General features: G+C 39.2%; 3 protein-coding genes across 3 annotated transcripts in view; 2 read left to right on the top strand and 1 right to left on the bottom strand.

Moving 5' to 3' along the window:
- Nucleotides 1-1032, top strand: part of dennd6a (DENN/MADD domain containing 6A) — an 87220-nt gene extending 86188 nt beyond the window's left edge. The window contains exon 20 of the mRNA XM_073072247.1: nucleotides 252-1032. Within this exon, the coding sequence (XP_072928348.1) occupies nucleotides 252-383 (132 nt within the window). The 3' untranslated portion in view covers nucleotides 384-1032. The remainder of the gene's footprint in view (nucleotides 1-251) is intronic.
- Nucleotides 1033-1160: 128 nt separating this feature from the next.
- Nucleotides 1161-25307, bottom strand: part of pde12 (phosphodiesterase 12) — a 32518-nt gene continuing 8371 nt past the window's right edge. Inside the window, exon 3 of the mRNA XM_073072249.1 lies at nucleotides 1161-2294. Within this exon, the coding sequence (XP_072928350.1) occupies nucleotides 2191-2294 (104 nt within the window). The 3' untranslated portion in view covers nucleotides 1161-2190. The remainder of the gene's footprint in view (nucleotides 2295-25307) is intronic.
- Nucleotides 5154-24923, top strand: LOC140741825 (ADP-ribosylation factor 4-like). Its single transcript, XM_073072256.1, has 6 exons — nucleotides 5154-5292; nucleotides 10626-10706; nucleotides 19403-19512; nucleotides 20728-20799; nucleotides 21955-22080; nucleotides 23767-24923. The coding sequence occupies exons 1-6, from the start codon at nucleotides 5226-5228 to the stop codon at nucleotides 23851-23853; spliced, it is 543 nt and encodes a 180-aa protein (XP_072928357.1). The 5' UTR covers nucleotides 5154-5225; the 3' UTR covers nucleotides 23854-24923.

Genomic DNA, 25307 nt, shown 5'->3' with positions numbered 1-25307 from the left:
TCTATGCCACTGTCTTTCAGTTTGATTACAAAACATGTAGCTCTATATTTGGAAATGAAAGTAGGAAGAACTAAAATCACACAGGAAATAATTGTGAAAGAACGGTTGAGATGGAGTAACTGATAACACCATATAACAGGAAATTAATTGCTCCCATGAAATATTTTGTACGTAGATGTTTCATTATTAAAATAAATGTAATGTGACTATGGAATACTGAGATTTTCTTAATACACATCCTCTCCATTAAGCTCCAGGCCAAGCAACATCACCTTCCTGTGAAACAAGACACGTTGAAGAAATTGCAGATGCACACTGAAGCAATAATTTTATCATTGCCGGAAGACTTGCAAAGCATCCTGCTAAAAAATGGCACAACATGATCTTTGTACGCCTTTCCTCTTAAAGGCGTTTAACTAGAACGAGCACAAATACACATTCCAGATAGTACTGAAAATAACGTGGGAAGAAAAATAACTGGAAAGTGGAAAGACCAAGTGGAATGAAGAATATAGCCTCTTCATAAGATTCATCAGGATGAGTGTAATCCATGGGATAGCAATGAAGTAGAACAAACTAACAAATCACTGTTTAAACTGAGTGTGTATTTGTTTGAAATGCTTCTGATTATTTTAACAGTCAAGTTTCACAATGTGGTGCCAAGTAATAAGCTTGGTGTCTGTATTGTACTTCCAGTGGATAATAATGGAGGGAAGTTTTACTACTAATGTTTGTAATGCAGACTAGGTATTCATATAAAATCTGTGCAAAGGCCAGCACTGGTTATTTGCTCAAATGCATATTTTAATTTACTTACACTTTTATATAAATGTCTATTCTCATATGAAAAGATATTACTAATTTGTAGAATTATGAGTATTTGTATTTAAATGAGGTTTAACTTTTAAGAATGAAATCAGGATATTCACAAGCATACTTTGGTCAACACCAAAATGACCAAGCATTGTTTTTACCAAAGCATTAAGTCAACTCTACAAAATTTCTAATAAACTTTGCACTATTTTTAATACATTTTGCTTGTTTTGTTGACAAATATTTGAAACCTGGATTTGCTCCCTCATGGCGTATTATAAAAGTGCATTAGCAAATGCATACTATTCTTATGCACCATCAAATATTGAAGAAACAGCAACACAATATTTGAATAGCAGCTGCTTTTATGGAAGAATCATGAGCACAGAATTATCTGCTGTTCTTTCAGAATACTTTTCAACATTCACATCTAGAAACTGGGACTTTGGTTTGCATATATCCAAAGGTTCATCCACAAATATAGGTGTGTGTGTGCATGCATAATATTATAAATCCAAAATTATGGATCAATAACCCAGAAAAATGAAATGCTGCCAACTACCTCAATTACCATCTAAGTGTATTCTTTCAGCTCAATTTATCTTATCATAGACTTCCATATTTTGCATTTCCATCTGGAGAGGTTACATTTGATTTCCCACCTCTCTTGCAATTAAGTTTTCTATCTAATATAGTGTATACATTTTGTGTGAAACTATTAAAGCACTTGCTATTTAATAAGCACATGCCATAATTCAGTCTTTTGGTCATTTATTTTGGAAGAACACAACTTGCGTAAACATAACTCAGTTGAAGAGTACAAACATATTCCTAGTAGCATGTGTGTTTTTCTTTTAAATCTATGATTTTGTTTTACTATTATGGAAACAACCAAGTTATACCTTTATCTTTAAATAAAGAAGCCTTATTATTTTGCACCTTCTCTAGGAATTTAAAACACTTACTACCAGTCCAATTACTACAATGAGTTAGAAACTAAGGCAGTTATTTCATACATGGAATGAGATGAACACCTTAATATTTTATTTGAGGGCAAAATTGTATATTTTTTTCCCCTGTTCATCAAAGTGACTCAAAACCCAAATATTGAGAAATACTGTGTACCAGAATAGATAGTCTTCCAGTCTCTGTAAATTCCTTCTCTTGGTTTTGATTGTTCCACAACAGGATGCAACGAATTGGCACTTATTGTAAAATAATTGATCCCAAATCTTAACACAGCATTTTATGTTGAGTTTCAGGACGTCATCAGAATTCTACGTACGTAATTCTTAACAATGAAATGGTTTGCTTTGACAGCATGTAAAGACATGTTGCTGAGTCAATTTTAGATGAAATAATGTAATGAGATTAATTTCAAGGCCTTTTGTTAAACTTTTGGAAATGAGAAAATCTGCAGATGCTGGAAATCCAAGCAGTACACACAAAATGCTGGAGGAGCTCAGCAGGCCAGGCAGCGTCTGTGGAAAAAGCACAGTCGACATTTCAGGCCGAGACTCTTTGGCAGGAATTTCAATGTTTATTATCAAATGGTTGCACATGGGTAGCTCACAGATAAATTAAAATCAACTAAGCCTATTCACAAGTTATTAAGTTCATTATAAGCCTTTTAATATATTTTATCAATTTATTTCTTGTTTGATTGGTCCTTTGAAAAACATTGCCTAGCCTCACATTTCATTAACTAACAAATTTGTTTAGTGTGAGTCCAGCTGAAATTTCGTGTCCAGTTTACAATTTTCTTTTGCATTTTTAAGTCACCCTTGCTGCAAATAAATTGCAGAACAGCTCTTCACCAAATTAATCTTAGTGTAAAGCACCTACTTATGTCTCCACTTAAATTAGCTGTAGATGACCATAAGACAGAGCAGCAGTATTAGGCTGTTCGGCCCATCGAGTTTACTCCACCATTCCATCATGGCTGATCTCGGATCCCACTCAACCCCATACACCTGACTTCTTGCCATATCCTTTGATACCTGACCAATCAGGAAACCAACTTCTGCCTTAAATAGACCCATGGACTTGGCCTCCACTGCAGTCTGTGGCAGAGCATTCCACAGAGTTGCTACGCTCTGGCTAAAAAACTTCCTCCTTACCTCGGTTCTGAAAGGTAGCTCTCTCAATTTTGAGGCTGTGCCTTCTAGTTCTGGATACCCCCACCATAGGAAACATTCCCTCCACATCCACCCTATCTAGTCCTTTCAACATTTGGTAGGTTTCAATGAGATCCCACCCACCCCCACCCCCACATTCTTCTAAATTCCAGTGAGTACAGGTCCAAAGCTGCTAAATGCTCCTCATGTGTTACCCCCTTCATTCCTGGAATCATCCTTGTGAACCTCCTCTGGACTCTCTCCAATGACAACACATCCTTCCTGAGATATGGGGCCCAAAACTGTTGACAATGCTCTAACTGCAGCCTGACTAGTGTCTTATAAAGGCTCAGCATTATCTCCTTGATTTTATATTCTATTTCCCTTTAAATTAATGCCAACGTTGCATTTGCCTTCTTTACCACAGACTGTAAATGAACCTTCTGCGAGTCTGGCACGAAGTCCCTCTGCACCTCTGATGCTTGAATTTTCTCCATATTTAAATAATAGTCCATACTATTGCTCCTTTTACCAAAATATATTATCGTACATTTCCCAACAGCGTGTTCCATCTGCCACTTTTTTGCCCATGCGTTCAATTTGTCTAAGTCCTGCTACATCAGCATTATCTACCCCTCCACCTATCTTTGTTTCATCCACAAACTTTGCCACAAAGCCAACAGTTACATCATCTAATTCACTGACATGCAATGTGAAAAGAGGTGGTCCCAATACTGTAAAGTCCATCCAACACAATATCCCTTTCAACTGCCAGCAGGATTATAGCTGAAAAGCTATCTTGGCACAATTCAGTATTGAATTAATCCATCACACGACAGTCTAGAACACTACCCCCATCCCCACAACCTACTCCCATCCCACACAGCTAGTTGAACCATCCCACATTAGTGAATCTTATTACAGTCAATATCACTTCAGGTGAATCTAATTCACTAGAAAGTACTGTGCCCTAATGAATCCATCCTGGTTAACTCGCACATCCCTCTGTTGTCATGTTCTAACACTCAAAATCCATCCATCCATCCTCATTTAGCCCACCCTTCATCTCTACCCCTGTGGTCCCCATTTCCCTAGACTTCCTCTCCAGTGAAGCCCAGTAATAAGTAACCCTTGTCACTAGTCTCCCCGTGAAAATATCCAAGTGCTCTTTTCCTTCTGTAAATCCATCTCAGATTAGAATTTTCTCCCGAGGCTTTAGTCACATCACCCACTCTATCCTGGTCTCCCCAGACTCACTGTACTTCTTATTAAACTAACTTAAGAGGAAAAAACATCGCAGTGAATAATTACGGAGAATATTCAAGGTAAACATCGGTCATGGAAAGGAGATACACTGTTGGAACAAAGAGTGGTTCAGAATCATGTTGGACAGAAATATCAAAGAGCTGAAAATGGGTTGAGAAGCTCTTGCACACTGCCAGCTCCTATTATTTCTATTCCCTGTCACGCACTATTATGATTTACAATTTTGCCTCGGTCCCTTTATCTTTTCTAATCCAATGCTTTAGAACTCCATAATATATTTTACGAGATCTTCATTAAATGGACTACAGCAGTTTAAGAAAGTAGCTCAGATTTAATTAGGGGTGGTGAAATAATGCTGATCTTGCCTGTCAGCCACGAATCAATGAAAAAATAGGCAGTCAGCCTAAATAAATCAACGCCCAACGTGAGTCTCGATTCCACGACCCTGGGATTAAGAGTCCCATGCTCTACCGACTGAGTTAGACGGGCTATCAAACAAGGAAGACGACCAAATGGCCAATTTCCCAAAAAGACCGACACGGAGTAAATATATTATTGTACTGAGATAAGATCGTCCTGACGAAGGGTCTCGGCCCGAAACGTCGACAGTGCTTCTCCTTATAGATGCTGCCTGGCCTGCTGTGTTCCACCAGCATTTTGTGTGTGGTGTTTGTATTTCCAGCATCTGCAGATTTCCTCGTGTTTGATCATCATTTCAATCCTTTTTCACCTTTCTAAGCAGAAAAGTGACTGTAACAATCACGGGGAGATCAAACGGTAAAGCAAAAAAAAAGGAAAGGCCGTGTGAATAGCACTAAAATGCACAAAACATTCCTAAATTAAAAGAATGTCAAATTTAGCCGTTGAAGTATCTGCAGCATCGGCCGCAACTTGCGAAAGTCCCGGCAACTTCCTGGTTGGTCAATTTGACGGCGTGGAGGCGGCCGTGACGTCACGCAGCTCGCGGCGGCTGTGACGTGGCAGAGCGCGAGCGGGGGCAGTGGAAGCGGTCGCTCGGCCGGCGCAGCTATGGGTCTCTCTCTGTCCCAATTCGTGAAGAACCTCTTCGGCAAGAGGCAAGTCAGGATACTCATGGGTGAGCTGCCGGCCTTCACGCCATCCGTTCGGAAGCGGCGAGTTCCGCGTTGGGGTGTTTGAGGTCCCATTGTTCAGCGGGGCTGGAAGGTGCGCGGCCCCGGCGGGTGGTGGGAGTGGGTTACTCCGCAGTTTCTGCTTCGGCAGAGCCGGGGAGGGGGGGGGGGCTGCCCGGTGTCTCGGTAATCTGCCCCCCCCCTCCCCTCCTCCTCTCTGGGGGTAGGGAAGCGGGCTCGGGGCGGAGGGGAGCCGCCTCCTTTCTCCCCACCCCGCCGCCGCTCACCTGAGCGGGTGCGGGTTTCCGAAGGCACCGGGGGTGGGGGTCGCCCGGTGAGAGTCCGGCTCGGAATTGCTGAAACCCCCGCTCCCTGTCGGAAATGTCAGGTTGCTAGCTGCCACGTTCCCCCTCACGCCACTCCTTTCATTTCCTGGTTTTACCTGGTGTCAAAAGAGTTTCGTGGGTCGGGCAGAACCTGTTTCGGAAGGGAGGAAACCAAGCTGACGTTCCTCTGTGTCATTTCAGCACTCGAGATGGTGTCGCTTCTGCGTTCGTTACACAGGTTTTGCTTTGATGATTAGTATTGCCCTTTTTCAGAGAAGCGCCCAGAAGCAGGCATTATTCTGTAGCCGTGAGACTGCTACATTTAATGTCAGCTGGGAGTGGATTTTTTTCAAGTCTAGGTTGTGTAAACACAAGAGAACTCAGACCGAGGGTCACTACACTCTAAAATAATACATGTCTTTTTGTAGACTCTACACCTCTTTCTCTTTCCCTTCCCTCTCTATTTTCTGTGTCCATCCTATGTGTCCTAAATAACTTTTAATTTCTTGAAACTACGCATTGAAAATCAAACCATTTTAGCCTTGCTACAGGGAATAATATTAAATGCCCACGTTACTCTTCTATTACTTCTCTTCCAACAAGAAGCTATTTGGCCTATGGAGTCAGTCATATTTAGGTGGATGCCCTTGTTCACCCCGTTGTCACTCTATCATCTAAGTCAGGCATGGGCAAACTACGGCCCGGGGGCCATATGCGGCCCGTTAAGCTTTTTAATCCGGCCCGCAGAACTTGATGAAATTATATTAATAAACCTTGTTAACGTTTTTTCCCCGCAATTCTGGCGTTTTCCCAATAGATGACGCGCTCTATATACATTGACCTTTGTTGGGGTGCAGCGTATTATTCCACATTTGCGCTTTACTCTTTGACCTCTCACCCCTTCTGTAAAGATGAGTGGAGCTAAGAAAAGAAAAGTGGATAGAGAATGTCGGGTGTTTAATAAGGAGTGGACAACTAAATATCTTTTTACCGAACACCGATCAACTGTTGTATGCCTGATATGCCAAGAGACTGTGGCGGTTTTTAAAGAATATAATATCAGCCGTCACTTTGCCACAAAACATGCCAACTATGCTAGCAACCAGTCAACGAAAGAACGGGAAGCTAATGCTCAGAGGTTGGCAGCTAATTTACAGGCTCAACAAAATTTTTTCCACCGTCAAACTGCCATTCATGAGTCAAGTACCAAGGCGAGTTTTATGCTGTCATTCAAATTAGCAAAGGCCAGCAAGCCTCTGTCTGAAGGCGAGTTTTTAAAAGAATGTATGGTGGAGACAGCAGGTGTATTGTGTCTGCAGAGCAAAGACAAATTTGAAAAAAATCAGTTTATCACGCAGGACAGTGACTCGCCGTGTGGAACTGATAGATGAAGATATAACCAGCGACTTAAATAAAAAGGCAGAGTCGTTCACGTTATATTCATTAGCACTGGATGGAAGCAACGATGTAAAAGACACTGCTCAGCTCCTCATTTTTATCCGAGGAATTAACAATACTTTTGAAATAACGGAGGAGTTTTTGACAATGGAGTCTCTGAAAGGAAAAACACGGGGAGAGGACTTGTATGACCGGGTGTCTGCTGTCATCGAAAATATGAAGCTCCCTTGGAGTAAACTTATCAACGTCACCACAGATGGATCAACTAATTTGACAGGGAAAACTGCTGAGGAGAATACAGAATAAAGTGAAAGATGAAAATCCTGACCAGGATGTTATTTTCCTTCACTGCATCATCCACCAGGAATCTCTATGTAAATCGGTATTACAGCTGAATCATGTTGTGAATCCTGTCATAAAACTTGTCAACTTTATACGTGCAAGGGGACTTCAGCACTGTCAGTTCATCACGTTCCTGGAGGAAACTGATGCGGATCACCAGGACCTACTTTATCACTCCCGTGTCCGCTGGTTAAGTTTGGGCAAAGTGTTTCAACGAGTATGGGAGCTCAAAGAGGAGATCGGTGCATTTTTGGAGTTACTGAGGAAGGCCGGCGAATTTCCTGAGCTGAGCAACAAGAGCTGGCTTTGTGACTTTGCGTTTGCTGTGGATATATTTTCACACATGAATGAACTGAACGTGAAGCTACAGGGGAAGGATCAGTTTGTGCATGACATGTACACAAACGTGAAAGCCTTTAAATCCAAGCTGGCTTTTTTCTCCAGGCAAATTTTGAATAAGTTATTCACTCATTTTCCCACACTAGCCACGCTGGAAGAGGCCGGCGCAAATGTGAAAAAATACAGCGAGTCACTGGATGGCTGCACAGAGAATACTGCCGTCGCTTTTCTGATTTTGAAAAAATTGACAAGTCACTTCAGTTGGTGGCCTGTCCCCTGTCACAAGATCCTGAAACAGCACCAGAGGAGCTACAGCTGGAACTGATCGACCTTCAGTCTGACCCCGTCTTAAAAGAGAAGTTCAACTCTCTTAAACTGAATGACTTTCATGCTTCACTTGGTAAAGAGGTGTTTCCAAACCTCCGGAGGACGGCACAGAAGATGCTGGCGTTGTTCGGCTCGACCTATTTGTGTGAACAGGCGTTCAGCGTCATGAACATCAACAAAGCCAGCCACGGATCCAAGTTAACTGACCAACACCTCAGATCCATCCTGAGAATCGCCACAACAAAACTAAATCCAGACTTTGATGCGCTGGCTAAAAAGGGAGACCAACAACACTGTTCCCACTGAAATTAAAAATAAGTTTCTTCGTTGTGTTATGTAAAAAATGCATTTGAAAATATTTTTTTCAATAAGCCTTACATGTTACATGTCATTTCTGTTAAGTGATGGACATGAGTAGTGCGCAGGTGCACGTACGTTCTCAAAATAAAAAATGCGCTCCAGATCAAATAACGCGCTCCGCATACTGGCGCACTGTCACTGTTCTGTCCTTGTGCTGGTCGTTGTTGAGTTTTGGCACAGGGGACAATTGAATAAGAAGGAGCAGGACAAGTAGATCTGCATCTCCTACCGTTTTTGAAATAAAGACAGTCAGGAGGAGAGTGATGATAATATCTTGAAGGATAACAGAATTTTCAGTGCTTTAAAATAATAACTGTTACTATTAAAAAAAGCTGTATTTTATTCATTTAATTTTCAGTGTTTTAAAAGTCATTTCAATAAATAGCTAAATACCATGGGACTTCAAAGACAGATATTTTGTTGTAATGCATTTGTTCATTTTCAATTGAAATTAAAGCACATGTTTTCTACATATCCCATGATATTTTATTTTCTCTTATGAGGTGTATTACCAAAACACTCCGTCCATCTGCTCCTGGTCCGGCCCCCCTGTCAAATTTTAGAACACTTTGTGGCCCACAAGTCAAAAAGTTTGCCCACCCCTGATCTAAGTCATATATGTCAAACTCAAGGTCCACGGTGGAATTATCTTTGGCCCAAGAGATAATATCTAATTACTATTAAAGCTGGCCCTAGTAATCGAAGCGCCTATGGCGTATGATATGGCTAATGCTGAGTTTATTCAGGTACCAGGTTTTCAGGGTTTTTAGTGTTTATTCGGCAGTCTTGCTTGGCAGTCTTCATAAGAAATGGAATTTGTAAAGTGAAACACTTTGTAGTTATAGCAGAGACTGAGACACATGAGAGCAGGCTGAAAAAACGGAGGCAACGAAAGCTGCGTTCGCACGCGTCCGACTGATCCGGCCGCATGAAGCTGCATTTTGCTCAATCTGGCCCGTGACCTAAAATGAGTTTGACACCCCTGATCTAAGTAAAATTTAAGTGGACCCCCAGGTTAATGCTCCCTGATTTGGGGGGGGGGGGGGGGATATTTGCTGAATGTTTCCTGCTTATGGCAAAAAGGAAAACAGACACCTGAGAAAGTACTTCACCAACATGTGCCCTTTGTTCTCTTACTGAATACTTCACCAAAAGTCCTTTGCAGACTTCCCTTAGGATGCATAGCGTTGAAGCAAATTTTAAATTTAAATTTGTAAAACATGTCCTTATTAAATTATTAGATATCCGAAACGGGCTTTGCTCGACCCACAAAACTCTTCTGACACCAGGTAAAACCAGGAACTTATTGGATATCATATCCTGCTCTTAAGGAAAACTGAAACTAGACATAGAACTCTTCATTCCTAGGCAACATTTCATATCCATGTTTAGCTTCTGATACTGAGTCAGCTTTGAAATTGACACCTGTATTTGCCCTCCCTTCTTGCAGAAGCAGTGGGCACTTCCTGACACATCTGCTATTCACTGACTCAAATTGAGCTGGGCCAGTTTAGCCATGATGCATTTTGGGAGTAGACTGCAATTAAAAAATTAATTATGTTCGTTGGGAAGGGTTGAACTGAATATCCATTACACATTTGGTAGAATAAGTGTGCTACCACAGATAGCAATGTCAACCACATGGAATCAAAATTAAGTGATATTTGTTTACTATTTCATGAGTCTTCAGCCACAATAATTATTTAAGTTAGAGCTCACGTCTTAATTTATGGTGGTAAGTTAATTTGTAAACTGTTAACAATCATCTTGTGCAATGAATTAGTAAATTTAAACTTTTTGCAGCTTATTCAAGAGTGAGGTTAATGAAAGAATATTAGACCTGCATCTGTCAGCAAGCCATTCCTGAAAATGGACTTCTATTGTCTTTATTGAGTCATTCCTAATAAAGACTAGTCTTGAATTACATCCAAATTTGGACAGTGTTTATTTTTTAACTTAAATAGCAAGGTATACCTTTCAACCTCTCACCATTTTTTAAAAAAGTATGCATATCATATTTATACTGAGTTAAGTATTGTATGTAATTAGTTTTTTGATACAATAAGTGTATGGGACATTGGAAAAATGTTGAATTTCCCCATGGGGATGAATAAAGTATCTATCTATCTATCTATCTACCCTGTTTTCTCTCATTCCCTTAACCTATTTTCTCTCTTGTCCCACAGAAACCCAAATTTGTCATGGTCAATGTTTTTAAAATATCAAAATGATTTTTTTTGTTCTAGTTGGTTTGGATGCTGCTGGCAAAACAACCATCTTATACAAACTGAAACTAGGAGATGTTGTAACAACAATTCCAACTATTGGTAAGTGTGAATTATACAGGAATGTTGGTTGAGACTTGTGGATAATTTCATTTGTAGTCTCCATGTTTTGCCATCTGTTTCCTTCTGTACAAATTGTATCATTATCAATAGAGATCCATTATACATTTTCGGAAATTTCTGCAAGATGCAGGTTTTTGATGAATGTGTCAGATGTCTGAAAGTTCAGCAGTATTGACACATTAATCTGTAGTTCATAATCTGAGATTGTAATGCTTTTAATCTGAAATACTTTGAGATTGACATCATGTCCACAGCGTATTTGGTGTTGGTAGGTAGAAGTGGCAAACGTGAATCCAGTCCTGAAGGTTTGGAGAATAGTTGGGATTCGCCCATTGATAGGAATAACATTTCTGTCACAATTCATTGTTTATATGAGAGGTGGCAAGTCCTTTATGTAATATTGGATGTGTTTAATTTTGTTTTACAATACTTGGCAGTGAACAGAAAATTACTTAGCAGACCATCAATAATGAAATGATGTGCATGAGCTGCTTGCCATCACTGCGTCCTCCTCTGACTCTTCCTGCAGCCATACATTTTTGCAGTTATGCAGTTTAAATTGTTTCCTTGCTATTGTCATTGTCATAGAAAAGTGCAGCACAGAAACAGACCCTTTGGCCCATCTAGTTCGTGCCAAACCATTTCAACTGTCTACTTGCTTCAACCTGCACCAGGACCACAGCCCTTTCTTCCATGTACCTATCCAAACTTCTTTTAAGTGTTGCAATCAAGCTCACATGCGCCACTTACACTGGCAGTTCATTCCACACTCTCAACCCTCTGAGTGAAGATGTTTCCCCTCATGCTCCCCTTAGACTTTCCACCTTTCACCCTTAACCCATGACCTCTATTTGTAGTCCCACCCAACATCAGTGGAAAAAGCCTGTTTGCATTTACTCTATCTGTACCCTTCATAATTTTGTTTCCTCTATCAAATCTCCCCTCAATCTATTATATTCTAAGGAATAAAGTTCTAAGTTATTCAATCTTTCCTTATAACTCAGATCCTAATGTTCCAGTGACATCCTTGTAAATTTTCTCTGTACTCTTTCAACCTTGTTTACATTGTTCCTGGATATAGAATTGAATTTAATTGATTTTATTTCTTGATTTGACTTGAATAGGTGACCAAAACTGCACACAATACTTCAAGTTAGGCCTAACCAGCATCTTGTACAACTTCAACATAACAGCCCACCTTCTGTTCTCAGTACTTTGATTTATGAAGGCCAATGTCCCAAAAGCTTTCTTTACAACCCTATCTACCTTACAACCTATTACAACCCTATTATAATGGGTGACTTCAATCTACATATAGATTGGGTGAACCAAATTGTAAGGGTGCTGAGGAAGAGGATTTCTTGGAATGTATGCGGGATGGTTTTCTGAACCAACATGTCGAGGAACCAACTAGAGAGCAGGCCAATCTAGATTGGGTATTGAGCAATGAGGAAGGGTTAGTTAGCAATCTTGTCATGCGAGGCCCTTTGGGTAAGAGTGACCATAATATGGTGGAATTCTTCATTAAGATGGAGAGTGACATAGTTAATTCAGAAACAAAGGTTCTGAACTTAAAGAAGGGTAACTTTGAAGGTATGAGACGTGAATTAGCTAAGATAGACTGGCAAATGGTACTTAAAGGGTTGACGGTGGATATGCAATGGCAAGTATTTAAAGATCGCATGGATGAACTGCAACAATTGTTCATTCCAGTTTGGCAAAAGAATAAACCAGGGAAGGTAGTGCACCCGTGGCTGACAAGGGAAATTAGGGATAGTATCAAGTCCAAAGAAGAAACATATAAATCAGCAAAAAAAAGCAGCACACCTGAGGACGGGGAGAAATTCAGAGTCCAGCAGAGGAGGACAAAGGGCTTAATTAGGAAAGGGAAAAAAGATTATGAGAGAAAGCTGGCAGGGAGCATAAAAACTGACTGTAAAAGCTTTTATAGATATGTGAAAAGAAAAAGATTGGTCAAGACAAATGTAGGTCCTTTACAGTCAGAAACAGGTGAATTGATCATAGGGAACAAAGACATGGCAGACCAATTGAATAACTACTTTGGTTCTTTCTTCACTAAGGAGGACATAAATAATCTTCCGGAAATAGTAAGGGACCGAGGGTCTAGTGAGATGGAGGAACTGAGGGAAATGCATGACAGTAGGGAAGTGGTGTTAGGTAAATTAAAGGCAGATAAATCCACAGGGCCAGATGGTCTGCATCCCAGAGTGCTTAAGGAAGTAGCCCAAGTAATAGTGGATGCATTAGTGATAATTTTTCAAAACTCCTTAGATTCTGGATTAGTTCCTGAGGATTGGAGGGTGGCACTTTTTTAAAAAAGGGAGAGAAAAACCGGGGAATTATAGACCAGTGAGTCTGACATTGGTGGTGGGGAAAATGCTAGAGTCGGTTATCAAAGATGTGATAACAGCACATTTGGAAAGAGGTGAAATCATCGGACAAAGTCAGCATGGATTTGTGAAAGGAAAATCATGTCTGACGAATCTTATAGAATTTTTTGAAGACGTAACTAGTAGAGTGGATAGGGGGGAGCCAGTGGATGTGGTATATTTAGATTTTCAAAAGGCTTTTGACAAGGTCCCACACAGGAGATTAGTGTGCAAACTTAAAGCACATGGTATTGGGGGTATGGTATTGATGTGGATAGAGAATTGGTTGGCAGACAGGAAGCAAAGAGTGGGAGTAAACGGGACCTTTTCAGAATGGCAGGCAGTGACTGGTGGGGTACCGCAAGGCTCAGTGCTGGGACCCCAGTTGTTTACAATATATATTAATGATTTAGACGAGGGAATTAAATGCAACATCTCCAAGTTTGCGGATGACACGAAGCTGGGCGGCAGTGTTAGCTGTGAGGAGGATGCTAAGAGGATGCAAGGGTGACTTGAATAGGTTAGGTGAGTGGGCAAATTCATGGCAGATGCAATTTAATGTGGATAAATGTGAGGTTATCCACTTTGGTTGCAAGAACAGGAAAACAGCTTATATTCTGAATGGTGACCGATTAGGAAAAGGGGAGGTGCAACGAGACCTGGGTGTCATTGTTCACCAGTCATTGAAGGTGTGCATGCAGGTACAGCAGGCGGTGAAAAAGGCAAATGGTATGTTGGCATTCATAGCAAAAGGATTTGAGTACAGGAGCAGGGAGGTTCTACTGCAGTTGTACCAGGCCTTGGTGAGACCACACCTAGAATATTGTGTGCAGTTTTGGTCCCCTAATCTGAGGAAAGACATTCTTGCCATAGAGGGAGTACAGAGAAGGTTCACCAGATTGATTCCTGGGATGGCAGGACTTTCATATGAAGAAAGACTGGATCAACTAGGCTTATACTCACTGGAATTTAGAAGATTGGGGGGGATCTTATTGAAACGTATAAAATTCTAAAGGGATTGGACAGGCTAGATGCAAGAAGATTGTTTCCGATGTTGGGGAAGTCCAGAACTAGGGGTCACAGTTTAAGGATAAAGGGGAAGCCTTTTAGGACCAAGATGAGGAAAAACTTCTTCACACAGAGAGTGGTGAATCTGTGGAATTCTCTGCCACAGGAAACAGTTGAGGTCGGTTCATTGGCAATATTTAAGAGGAAGTTAGATATGGCCCTTGTGGCTAAAGGGATCGGGGTATGGAGAGAAAGCAGGTACAGGGTTCTGAGTTGGATGATCAGCCATGATCATACTGAATGGCGGTGCAGGTTCGAAGGGCCGAAGGGCCTACTCCTGCACCTATTTTCTATGTTTCTACCTGTGCTGCCACTTTCAATTAAGTATGGACCTGTATTCCCAGATCCTGCTTTTCTACCACACTCCTCAGTGCCTACCGTTCACTGTGCAAGATCTACCCTGTTTGATGCTTTGAGCCTATCGAAGTGCAGCACCTTGCATTTGTCTGCATTGAATTCCATCTGCCATTTTTCCATCTGGTCTAGCTCCTGCTGTAAGTTTTGATTGTCTTCCTCACTGTCCATTGCACCCCAAATCTTGGTGTCATCTGCAGATTTGCTAATATATTAACCACATTAACATCCAGATCATTGATACAGATGATAAATAACAATGGACCCAACCCTGATCCCTGCAGCAGTTGACTGGTCACAGGCCTCCAGTCAGAGGCAACCATCTACCACCATTTTCCAGCTTCTCCTACAAACCCAATGTCTGATCCAATCTACTACCTCATCTTGAATGCCAAGTGACTAAACCTTCTTGATGTGCCTCCCTTGAAGGACCTTATCAAATGCCTTGCTGAAGTTCACATAGTCAACATCCACAGTCTTGCCTTCATTGACTTTCCTGGTAACTTCCTCGAAAAATGTCTATAAGATTGATTAGAGATTACCTACTATGCACAAAGCCATGCTGACTATCCCTAATTGATGCCTGTCTATCCAAATACAGTACTCATATATCAGGTCCATATAATTTTCTGGTTTATTTTTGGAGCCTTTCTTAAATAGTGGAGCTACATTAGCTATCCTCCAGTACCTCACCTGTCACTAAGGGTGATTTTAATTTTCTCTCACAGGGCCTCTGCTTTTTCTGCCTCACCCAGGGTCTAAGGAACATTTTATCATGCACTGGGGATTTATCCACCCTAATTTGCCTCAAGACAGTAAACACCTTTGTAATCTGTGTAAGGTCTCTGACATTGCTCTTGATTTGCCTCTCTCCTATAGACTGTCTGTCTCCTAAGGAAATACAGATGCAAAAATTTCATTTAAGATCAGCCTCCCCCCGCCCCATCTCTATTGACTCCACACATGGATTACCATTCTGATCTTCCAGGGAACCAATTTTGTCCCTTGCAATCCTTTTGCTCTTAACATATCTGTAGAATCCATTAGGATACTCCTTCACTTTGTCTGCTAGGGCAACCTCACGCCTTCTTTTGGCCCTCCTGATTTCTTAAGTGTTCTCTTGCATTAATTATACTCCATAAGCACCTTATTTTTTTCCTATATGCCTATACCTGCTGTTCACCTTTTTTCTTTTCTTAACCAGGGCCTCAACATCTCTTGAAAACCAAGGTTCCCTAAACCTATTACCTTTACCTTTTATTCTGACAGACATATACAAGTTTTGTACACTCAAAATGTCATTTTTGACGGCCTCCCATTAACCAAGTACACCTTTGCAGGAAACAGCCTGTCCCAGTCCACACTTGTCAGATCCTTTGATACCATCAAAATTGGCCTTTCCCCAATTTAGAATCTCAACCTGCAGACCAGATCTATGTTTTTCCGTATTTACTTGGAAACCGATGTGATCACTAGATGCAAAATGTTCACTTAGACAAACTTCTGTCACCTACCCTGTCTCATTCCCTAATAGTAGATCAAGTATCACACACTCTCTTGTTGGGACTTCTATGTACTTAAGGAAACTTCCCTGAACACATTGAGAAACCTCTATTCTATCTAGTCCTTTTACAGTATGAGAAACCCAATCAATATGTGGAAAATTAAAATCACCTAATAAAATAACCTTATGTTTCTTGCAAGTCTGCGATCTTGTTGCAAATTTCATTTTGTAAGTCCCGCAGACTGGGTAGTCTATAATATAATCCCATTAATGTGGACCTACCTTTCTTATTTATCAGTTCCTGTAAAGCCTGACTAGATGAGTTCTCCAGGCTGTCCTAACTAAGCACTGCAGTGACATTTTCACTGACTATTAATGCCACCTTCAATTGCTCTTGTTCTGTTGTGTCGAAAACAACACAACCCCAGAATAATGAGCTGTCAGTCCTACTGCTCCTGCAACCATCTCACTAATAGCTACAATATTATAATTCCTTGTGATGATCCATGCCCTGAGCTCTTCTGCCTTTTCTACAATACTACTTGCATTGAAATATACGCAGCTCAGAACATTGGTCACACCTTGCTCAACCTTTTGATTTCTGACTTTGAGATCTTAACAAAAAAATGACTCCACAACCTCTTCACTATCATTTCTGGCCCTCTGATTCCCATTCTCCCTGCGACTTTAGTTTAACCCCACCCCTGCAGCAATTGCAAACCTTTCTGCTAGGATATTCGTCCCTCTCCACTTCAGGTGCAAACCGTCCTTCCTGTACAGGTCTCACCTTCCGTGGAAGAGAGCCCAATTATCCAAAAATCTTATGCACTCCTACACCAATTCCTTAGACACATGTTAAACTGAATAATCTTCCTATTTCTGGCCTCACTAGCATGTAGCATGGATAGCAGTACTGAAATACTGAAGGTCCCGTCCTTTAACTTGGCACCTAACTCCCTGAACTCACTTTGCAGAACATCATCACTCTTCCTACCTTTGTCTTTGGTAGCTATTTGGGCCATGACCTCTGGCTGTTCACCATCCTACTTAATACTGAGGACTTGATCCGAGATGTCCCGGACCCTAGCACCTGGAGGCAACAAGCAGTGCCTATAAAAAGTATTCACCGCCCCCCCCCCCCCCGGAAGTTTTCATGTTTTATTGTTTTACAACATTGAATCACAGTGAATTCTGTTTGGCTTTTTTAATATTGATCAACGGAAAGAAAGTGAAAACAGATCTCTACAAAGTGATCTAAATTAATAACAAATATAAAACACAAAATAATTGATTGTGTAAGTATTCACCCCTCTTTATTATGATGCACCAAATCATCACTGGTGCAGCCAATTGGTTTTGGAAGTCACATAATTCAGTGGCTGAGATGGGAGAGACTGCACATACAGCTGCTGCTCGGGTGCTTCACCAGTTGTAACTTTATCGGAGAGTGGCAAAGAGAAAGCCACTGTTGAAAAAAAAACTCACATGATATCTCAGCTAGAGTTTGCCAGAAGCGTGTGGGAGACTCGGAAGTCAGCTGAAAGAAGGTTCTATGGTCTGATGAAACCAAAATTGAGCTTTTAGGCCATCAGACTAAACATTATGTTCGGCATGAGCCAAACACCTCACATCATCAGAAACACACCATACCTACCATGAAGCATGGTAGTGGCTACCTCATGCTGTGGGATGCTTCACTGCAGCAGGCCCTGGAAGGCTTATGAAGGTAGAAGGTAAAATGAATGGAGAAAATACAGAGAAATCTTGGAGGAAAACCTGATGCTGTCTGCAAGAGAACTGTGACTTGGGAGAAGATTTGTTTTCTCGCAGAACAGTGACCCCAAACATAAAGCTAACGCTACACAGGAGTGGCCAAGTCAGAGCCAAGACCTCAATCCAATTGAGAATTTGTGGCTGGACTTGGAAAAAGGCTGTTCACTCACAATCCCCATGCAACCTGACAGAGCATGAGCAGTTATCAAGCTGCTTAAGCACACCTATCTACACTGTAATTGCTGCCAAATGTGCATCTACTAAATGCTGACCTGAAGGGGGTGAATACTTAAGCAATCAATTATTTTTGTTTTATATTTAAGTAATTTAGATTACTTGGTAGATATCTGTTTTCACTTTGAAATGAAAGTCTTTTTCTGTTATTCAGTGTCAAAAAAGCCAAATAGATTCCACTGTAATTCAAAGTTGCAAAACAATAAAACATGAAAGATTCCTTGCTGAAACCTTGGAGCTAAAGATTCAAATAACACTGTCAACTCCAGCACTTGCACCTGCCCTATTTTTATTTGTTCTTGCCAGTCAATCCTGATTGCTGATTGGCTGCTGTTCAGACACCAAGCTGCCGCAGATCGATGCTTTATGTATTCAAATTGCAACCTGAATGAGCTGCATCTTCTCAACAGTGATTGGCTACTGTTCAAAACTGTGCTTAATTGTGCCCAGTCTACAAAGTTGAATTGTCTATGAACAGTAACTATGCTTGAGAAGTGAATCCTGACGTTCCACTGGCTCCATAACATTCAAGTGGCCCTTTGACAAGATCCTACTATCAAAGACCTTTTTTCACCTTTTTAAAATATCTTTGATTATCAGAGGCATTTAATAGTTGAGAGAAAAGATTAAGTATTTTCTCTTAATTAAAAAGACACCTAACATGTTTAAATATTTAAAATGATTAACATTGAGTAAAATGGAGATGAAGTGCATCAGCTTAATATAACTTGGCTCTGCCCCTGCACTCAGTGTTGATTACAATAGTGAAGTAAAATGTCAAATATTTGTTATTTTCTGACCTCCAGAAGCCATTAGCTGGCTCTTTCATATATTTCATATAAACAGCATACAGTGGATCAATGGACAATAATATGAAAGCTAATTTACAAATTACCTGCAGTATAGCAGTTTAGTTCTTAAATGACATTTACTTTTAGCATACAGGTGTATGTTTCCAGCACTAGTTATTTCAACCATTCATAGATTGCACCACCATGTGTGAATCAAAGATCTTACTAAAATTATCTAAGAAAGTTATGAAGCTAAAAATAAATTGGAGAAAATATATGAATACAAAATTTAAGGTGATGCCTTTTAATAAGCTGAGTAGCAGGATTAATGCAATTCCTGAAGGGAAGAATATTTTGTTCAAAGCAAGTTTCTTTTCTTGACTAACATTTTCAATTACCAAAGAAACAAATATTCAATGCAAGTGCAAGGTAATAACAAACTGATTGTAAGTAAATTAAGATTCTTAGTGCAGCTATTGCAAACTAGTTAAATGAAAACTAAAGTTTTTAAAGTTAATATTCTTGTATGTTGTAAAACTCTATAATTGTTTCTTTTTTTAGGATTTAATGTGGAAACTGTTGAATATAACAAGACAAGCTTCACTGTGTGGGATGTTGGTGGCCAAGACAAAATTAGACCATTATGGAGGCACTATTTCCAGAACACACAGGTAGTTCATCACCTGATAGAACTCAACACCTTAACACTTTACCTTAATGCCACATGCCACAAAATATTTATGACCGATAGCTATACAGATCTGTTTAAACTCGTTCTTTATACCACCAAAAAAACTTTTTTTTGGATGAACTGACTTACAAGAGCTAAAGAATATAAGCCTCTAATCTGCTCTGTTATTCAATGAGATTTTGGCTGATCTTTTAATGTGGTGTAATTTTGCAATTTTCACTGTTGGCAAGGCTGGGGCTTAGGGGTTAGTGCCTGACAAAGCTTTCGGGGCCATTTTGGAAGCAGTGTTTCCTCAGTGCACTGACAAATATGCTGCTAACTTACAGCCTCTTTCAAAGTATGTGATGGAAACATGCTTTGATTAATGCAGGCTAGTTTTAGATGGGGAGCAGATCAGCTAAATCTAGCATGTAATATTTGTTTAATGTGACACTTAGTGTCATGCTGTTCAAAAACCATTATTTTTATGCTTTTTGGTGCTTATAATTTGCAGTCTGATTTTTAATCAGTGATAACTCCTACTGATTGCTCTTACCTATATACTGTTCAGAACCCAAACCTTTCCTCGCATCTCAACTCTTGTAACAATTATGCTTCTAATGACACTGCTGAAATTAAGGCAATCAACAATGCCCTTTATGTATTACATTTTAAATTCATAGCATAAAATACTTACATAAATAAATAGCATACAATTATTCCATTACAAACTAGGAGGGCTTGTTTAGTGTTAATTTTATTTCTGAGGTATTCAAAAGACTAGAAAACAGTTGTAGAAAATCTGATAATTGTGTACATGAAGTGACTCCAGTTCATAACAACTAAAAGCTTAACTATAAAGGAGAACTTTTATAATTGTTCATGTGAAGTAATCGGTGATGCTCTTAATGTTATTTTTTCTTTAAATCAATATTTGATGTTCATTTGGATTGGGATTTCTTAATTCCTTTGCAGCACAAGAGTTGATAAATATGCATTAGATTAGGGACCTACTCAGGCATATAAATAATAACATATAACATGCATGTAAATTCAATTGTAGTTTTGTATTTATTAAAATATTAATTTAACAGTTTTTCTGTAAAAAGCAAGTTTTAACTCCTAACTACAATGATTTCTGTGAATATTTCTTTGGACTCTTATTCTCTGCCTTTTAAAGCAAATCTCAAATACAAAACTTTATTTCTTATTACAGGGTCTTATTTTTGTGCTAGATAGCAATGATAGGGAGAGATTGCCAGAAGCAGCAGATGAACTTGGAAAAATGGTATGTATCTATTACTTTGTATTTGGTATATTGCCAATATTTTAAGTAAATGTTCCTTTCTTGCAGGTAGGTTGTTATATCCCTATAGATATTTATATAGACAATTAAGTTGTGAGCATTTTGAGGCCATGCAGATTAAGAATTCATTAGAAACAGTAATTGTATTGGTGTCATTCAAGAAAGGATGAAGAAAAAACTTTCCCTTAAACCAATAAATCTAACAGCGGTTGTTGATAAATTGTTTGAATCTATTTTTAAGTGATAGAAAAGCGTAACACAATTAGATAGTCAAAAGTTATTTAGGTATGAGACAGTTAACTGGTGGGGTGGGGGTATTGACATATGGGTAAGAATGGGGCTGTGCTCAGTTTAGCAGAGAGCAGTGATCTTGCAGAAACATACAGGATTCTAAGCATGCTTGACAGAGAAGGTGCTGTGAAATGTTTCCTCTGCTAGAGGTGGCTAGGAGCATAGTCCGGGGTTAAGGTCTGAGATGAACAGGAAATTCATGTGGAAGCTTGTGAACTTTTGCATTCTCTGCCCAGTGATCTCCCAAGATGTAGGGTCTTTACATCTAATTAAATTGGGGGAATTTTTTTTAGACTGCATGAGAAATTCAGGATTATGGGGATTGGGCAGGGAAGTGGAGTTGAGCAAATTATGAAGCTGTCCCAAAGGGATATATAGTTATCAAACTTGAATTAATTTTAAAGCCATTCAGAAAGTGATCTGTGTACTACAGGTGACTCATTTACAGATCTACGGTGAATTAACTTCCAGAACTTTTGTTGCAATTGAATAGTAATTTAAGTTCAAAGCTGGTGTCACCACTTGTGGCAATCCTTCATGCATTGTGCAGCTCAATCCCAAGACATCTGTCTAGTTCTTTATTATTTTGTAGTTTGGTGTGGTTGATAAAAATTGGATTATTAAATGATACTGAATCTTACACAAATATATTCATTTTGTATTTTTGACGTTCCTTCAGTGTCTTCAAAAATAGTAGTCAAATACTTGGGTTGGGTTTGAACTGGAACTACTGATGCTGGGTTTAAATTGGCACCTGGACAACTACCAAAAGTAAACTCCAGTTATATAGATCACGATGTATATCTTTTACTTGTGTATCAAATTAACTCATGTGTTTTATTCCAGCTTCAAGAAGATGAATTAAAAGATGCAATTTTATTGGTATTTGCCAATAAACAAGACTTGCCAAATGCCTTGTCCACCTGTGAAGTTACAGAAAAATTAGGACTACATTCCTATCGTAACAGAGCTGTAAGAAATCTATATAGAATTTTAGCATTGTAAACATTAGTAGTGTCATTAACCTAGCTTTTTTTTAGTATTTACAATATATGTGCTGTAGGTGTTATTGAACTTGTTAAGGTCTATGATTCCTTAATTGATACGTGCCCAATGAATGAATTTATAAAATGAGAATTTGGGCTCTACAGCAACGAAATGTCTTTAATCTCTCACTATGATAGTAGTGATAAATCGCTAGATGAGAATTTTCAATATAACTTTGTTACGTAGAAGTTTTCTGATCCAGATGTCTCATGTACATTTTGCACATTAACCTTTGCATTAATGTTAGTGGCAAAGAAACTTTATTTTTGGGTGTAAGAGGCCACCAATCTTGCACAGCCTATCTTATTAACATCTGTAAGAAAAGTTGGAAATTCACAAAAGGGCCACAATTTCTTTAAAGATGTAAACAGTGGAAATATGAAGTAGTATGGTCCATTTCTTAAAGTTCTAAAGGACTTTACTAGTGTTGATTTATTACATGTAACAAGATACAGTGAAAAGCTTTGTTTTGTGTGTGATCCAGACAGAACAAGCTACACATAGTTAAATCAAGGAACGCAATGGAGAATATAGTATTGCAGTTATAGAGTACAAGATGACAAAGTGCAGGAGCCACATTAAGATAGATTGGGATATTAAGTTCATTTTTTATTGTATGAGATGTCCATTCAGGAATTTGGTAACAGTGGAATAGAAGCTGCCCTTGGGTCTCATGGTGCATGCTGTCAAAATTTTGTATCTTCTGCCCAAAGAGGAAGACGACAAAATTACTGGAACTGCAAGGGTCTTTGATTATGTTAGCTGTTTTTGAAAAGCAGTAGAAGATCAGTGTAGCGGAGGTCGGCTCACATGACTGCATTCACAGCTCCGCAATTTCTTGCAGAATCGAGGAAAACATTTGCCATACTAAGCTGTGATGCATCCAGATTGGATGCTTTCAAAGTGCATTTTATAAAGATGTTTCAAGTTTCCTTAGCCTTTTAAGGAAGCAGAGGTATTGGTGTACTTTCTTAGTCATAGTATCTACATGGTTTGACCAGGAAAAAATGTTGATAATATTTGCAGTCAGGAACTTAAAGCACTCAACCATCTCCACTTCTGCACCATTGATATAGAGAGGGTGTATGTAATCCACCTGCTTTCTGAAGTCAATGGCAACTCTTCTTCTGACATAGTGGGCAAGGTTTTTGTCTGGGCTGGCTTGTCTTCTTCCTGCACTCCATCTTGGCATAGTTTTAGATCTGACCCACGATAGTAGTGTAATCACCAAACTTGTATATGGGTTGGAGTGGAATTTAGCAACAGACATGAAAGTATGGGGCTAAGGACAAAGCCTTGTGGAGGTCTGGTGTTGAGAGTAATTGTGAAGGTGTTATTGGATATATTGGCTTTAGTGTTTTGGGGCCAACGGTATGACACATTAAGAATGTATAATCTGTAAAATATTTCGCCCTGAGTGCTGCAAGTTTAATGATCCTCAGTTCCTCAGTGGATGAAGTTATCTTCCAGCGAGTCTTGTGCTTAGAACTGAAAATTTATGGGTGGGTGTGTAACATGTTTTATATAAAAGCTATTTTAGCTTGATTCTATTTTGGTTAGAAGTGTTAATTGACATTTTGTCTAATACTATATTTTTCTGTTTTTGTATAGTGGTATGTTCAAGGTACTTGCGCCACAGAAGGAACCGGCTTGTGTGAAGGGCTTGACTGGTTGACAAGTGAACTTTCAAAATCCTAGGCCTGGTGCTACAACTTAGTTTGACAATTATAGGTTTAGTTAACAAAATGTTTGGTTTCTTTACCTTGAGTTGTCATCTAGTTTTCAACTCAAGTATTGTTTTCGGGGGCTTTTTTAGGCAATGCAGCTTGATTTTGAACTCTTCATTGTTGCCAGCATTTGTGGTAGGTTTCATAAATTGGAAGTTTAAACAGATAGTTTATAGTTAACTCACTGTGGGGGAAAATACATTTTTCCCAATTTATATCCTAGTTGAAATGAACTGTACTATCTTTAAGAAATTAACATTAAGTACATTTACCTAATGAACTTTTTTACTTTACCTTTGTATTAAGTTCTGTGATACATCAGGTCATTCTAAATCAATCTGCTGAAAAATTGTAATTTGTATTGTGAAAATGGTCACCAGTTACTTTCCATTTTGATAATATTGGATGTGGCTCCTGAATAGACTTGAGTAAAGAGGTGGATACACATGTTGGAATCCAGGAAATAATATTTACCTAATGGAGAATTCACTGATTGCACAGACATTGCTTTGACTTTATACGTATGTTGATTCTAACATTATGGCCAGAACAACCCATTTATGTTCCATTGAAACAACTCCAAAGGTATTTGTGATACTGGCTAGTTTAATACAAGATTATGGGTTTAAATAGTCTTGTAGATACTGTACTTGTTTTTGGCAATATATAACCAGTTTCACATCTGTCCTCAGTTCTTCCTATTTAATGGTACAAATGCAGTTTGTTGTCATAAAAAAACAAGCTGTGTACTCAACTGTGGTGTAAACATTATTAAACAACAAAAATCAAAGTCTTAAGCATTCTTTCTTTCATGTTGGCATTTCTAAACACTGAAGTTCGATTGTATTGAAAGTTGTAACTTTTAAAGTGTTGCATGTTACTGGTGTGTGGTGGTATTCAGTGTAATATAGTTAATGTTGGTATATTTGACTTTGGATGGGCAAGTCTTCCTAAAACTTGAAAATCAACATTCAGATAATGAAAGGTATCCATTTAATGCATTGATTTTAAATGTAATAAAGGTTTATACAACATTGGTAATTTACTTGATTCAGATACTATTTTTTGTGCAATTTAAACTTGAGGGTGGGCACTGATTGCTCAAGTTGTTTTCAAGGCATTTATAAAAATGTTAGTTTTGTTTCCAGACAAACAGCAAAAGATAATTTGAGTGGTAGTTTGAAATATAACTGGTCAGACTGCTGTGGGGAAAAAAATAAAAATGACTACTAATCCAGGGCTATGTTCCTATCCTAATGTCTGCTCCTATTGTTCCTACTTTTGAAAACTGCTTGTTTGAAGTTGTATGCAGATCACAAGTTACACTTAAAATTTTAAATGTATTCTATCCAGTTGCTGTTTAGAAGAGGTAAGAAGACAGTGAGGAATAGAAGAGATGAGGAGAGAATTCCGCCCCCCCCCCCC

This window comes from Hemitrygon akajei, chromosome 19 (genome assembly GCF_048418815.1).
Source record: "Hemitrygon akajei chromosome 19, sHemAka1.3, whole genome shotgun sequence".
NCBI classification, from domain to species: Eukaryota; Metazoa; Chordata; class Chondrichthyes; order Myliobatiformes; family Dasyatidae; genus Hemitrygon; species Hemitrygon akajei.
This window is presented reverse-complemented; position numbering and strand designations above follow the sequence as displayed.

Bases quoted from the DNA above. Each gene is read 5' to 3' on its own strand.
- LOC140741825 (XM_073072256.1), top strand. From the start codon at position 5,226: ATGGGTCTCTCTCTGTCCCAATTCGTGAAGAACCTCTTCGGCAAGAGG. The intron at 5,293-10,625 runs GTGAGCTGCCGG...TTTTTGTTCTAG, and splicing joins GCAAGTCAGGATACTCATGG to TTGGTTTGGATGCTGCTGGC. The intron at 22,081-23,766 runs GTAAGAAATCTA...GTTTTTGTATAG, and splicing joins ATTCCTATCGTAACAGAGCT to TGGTATGTTCAAGGTACTTG.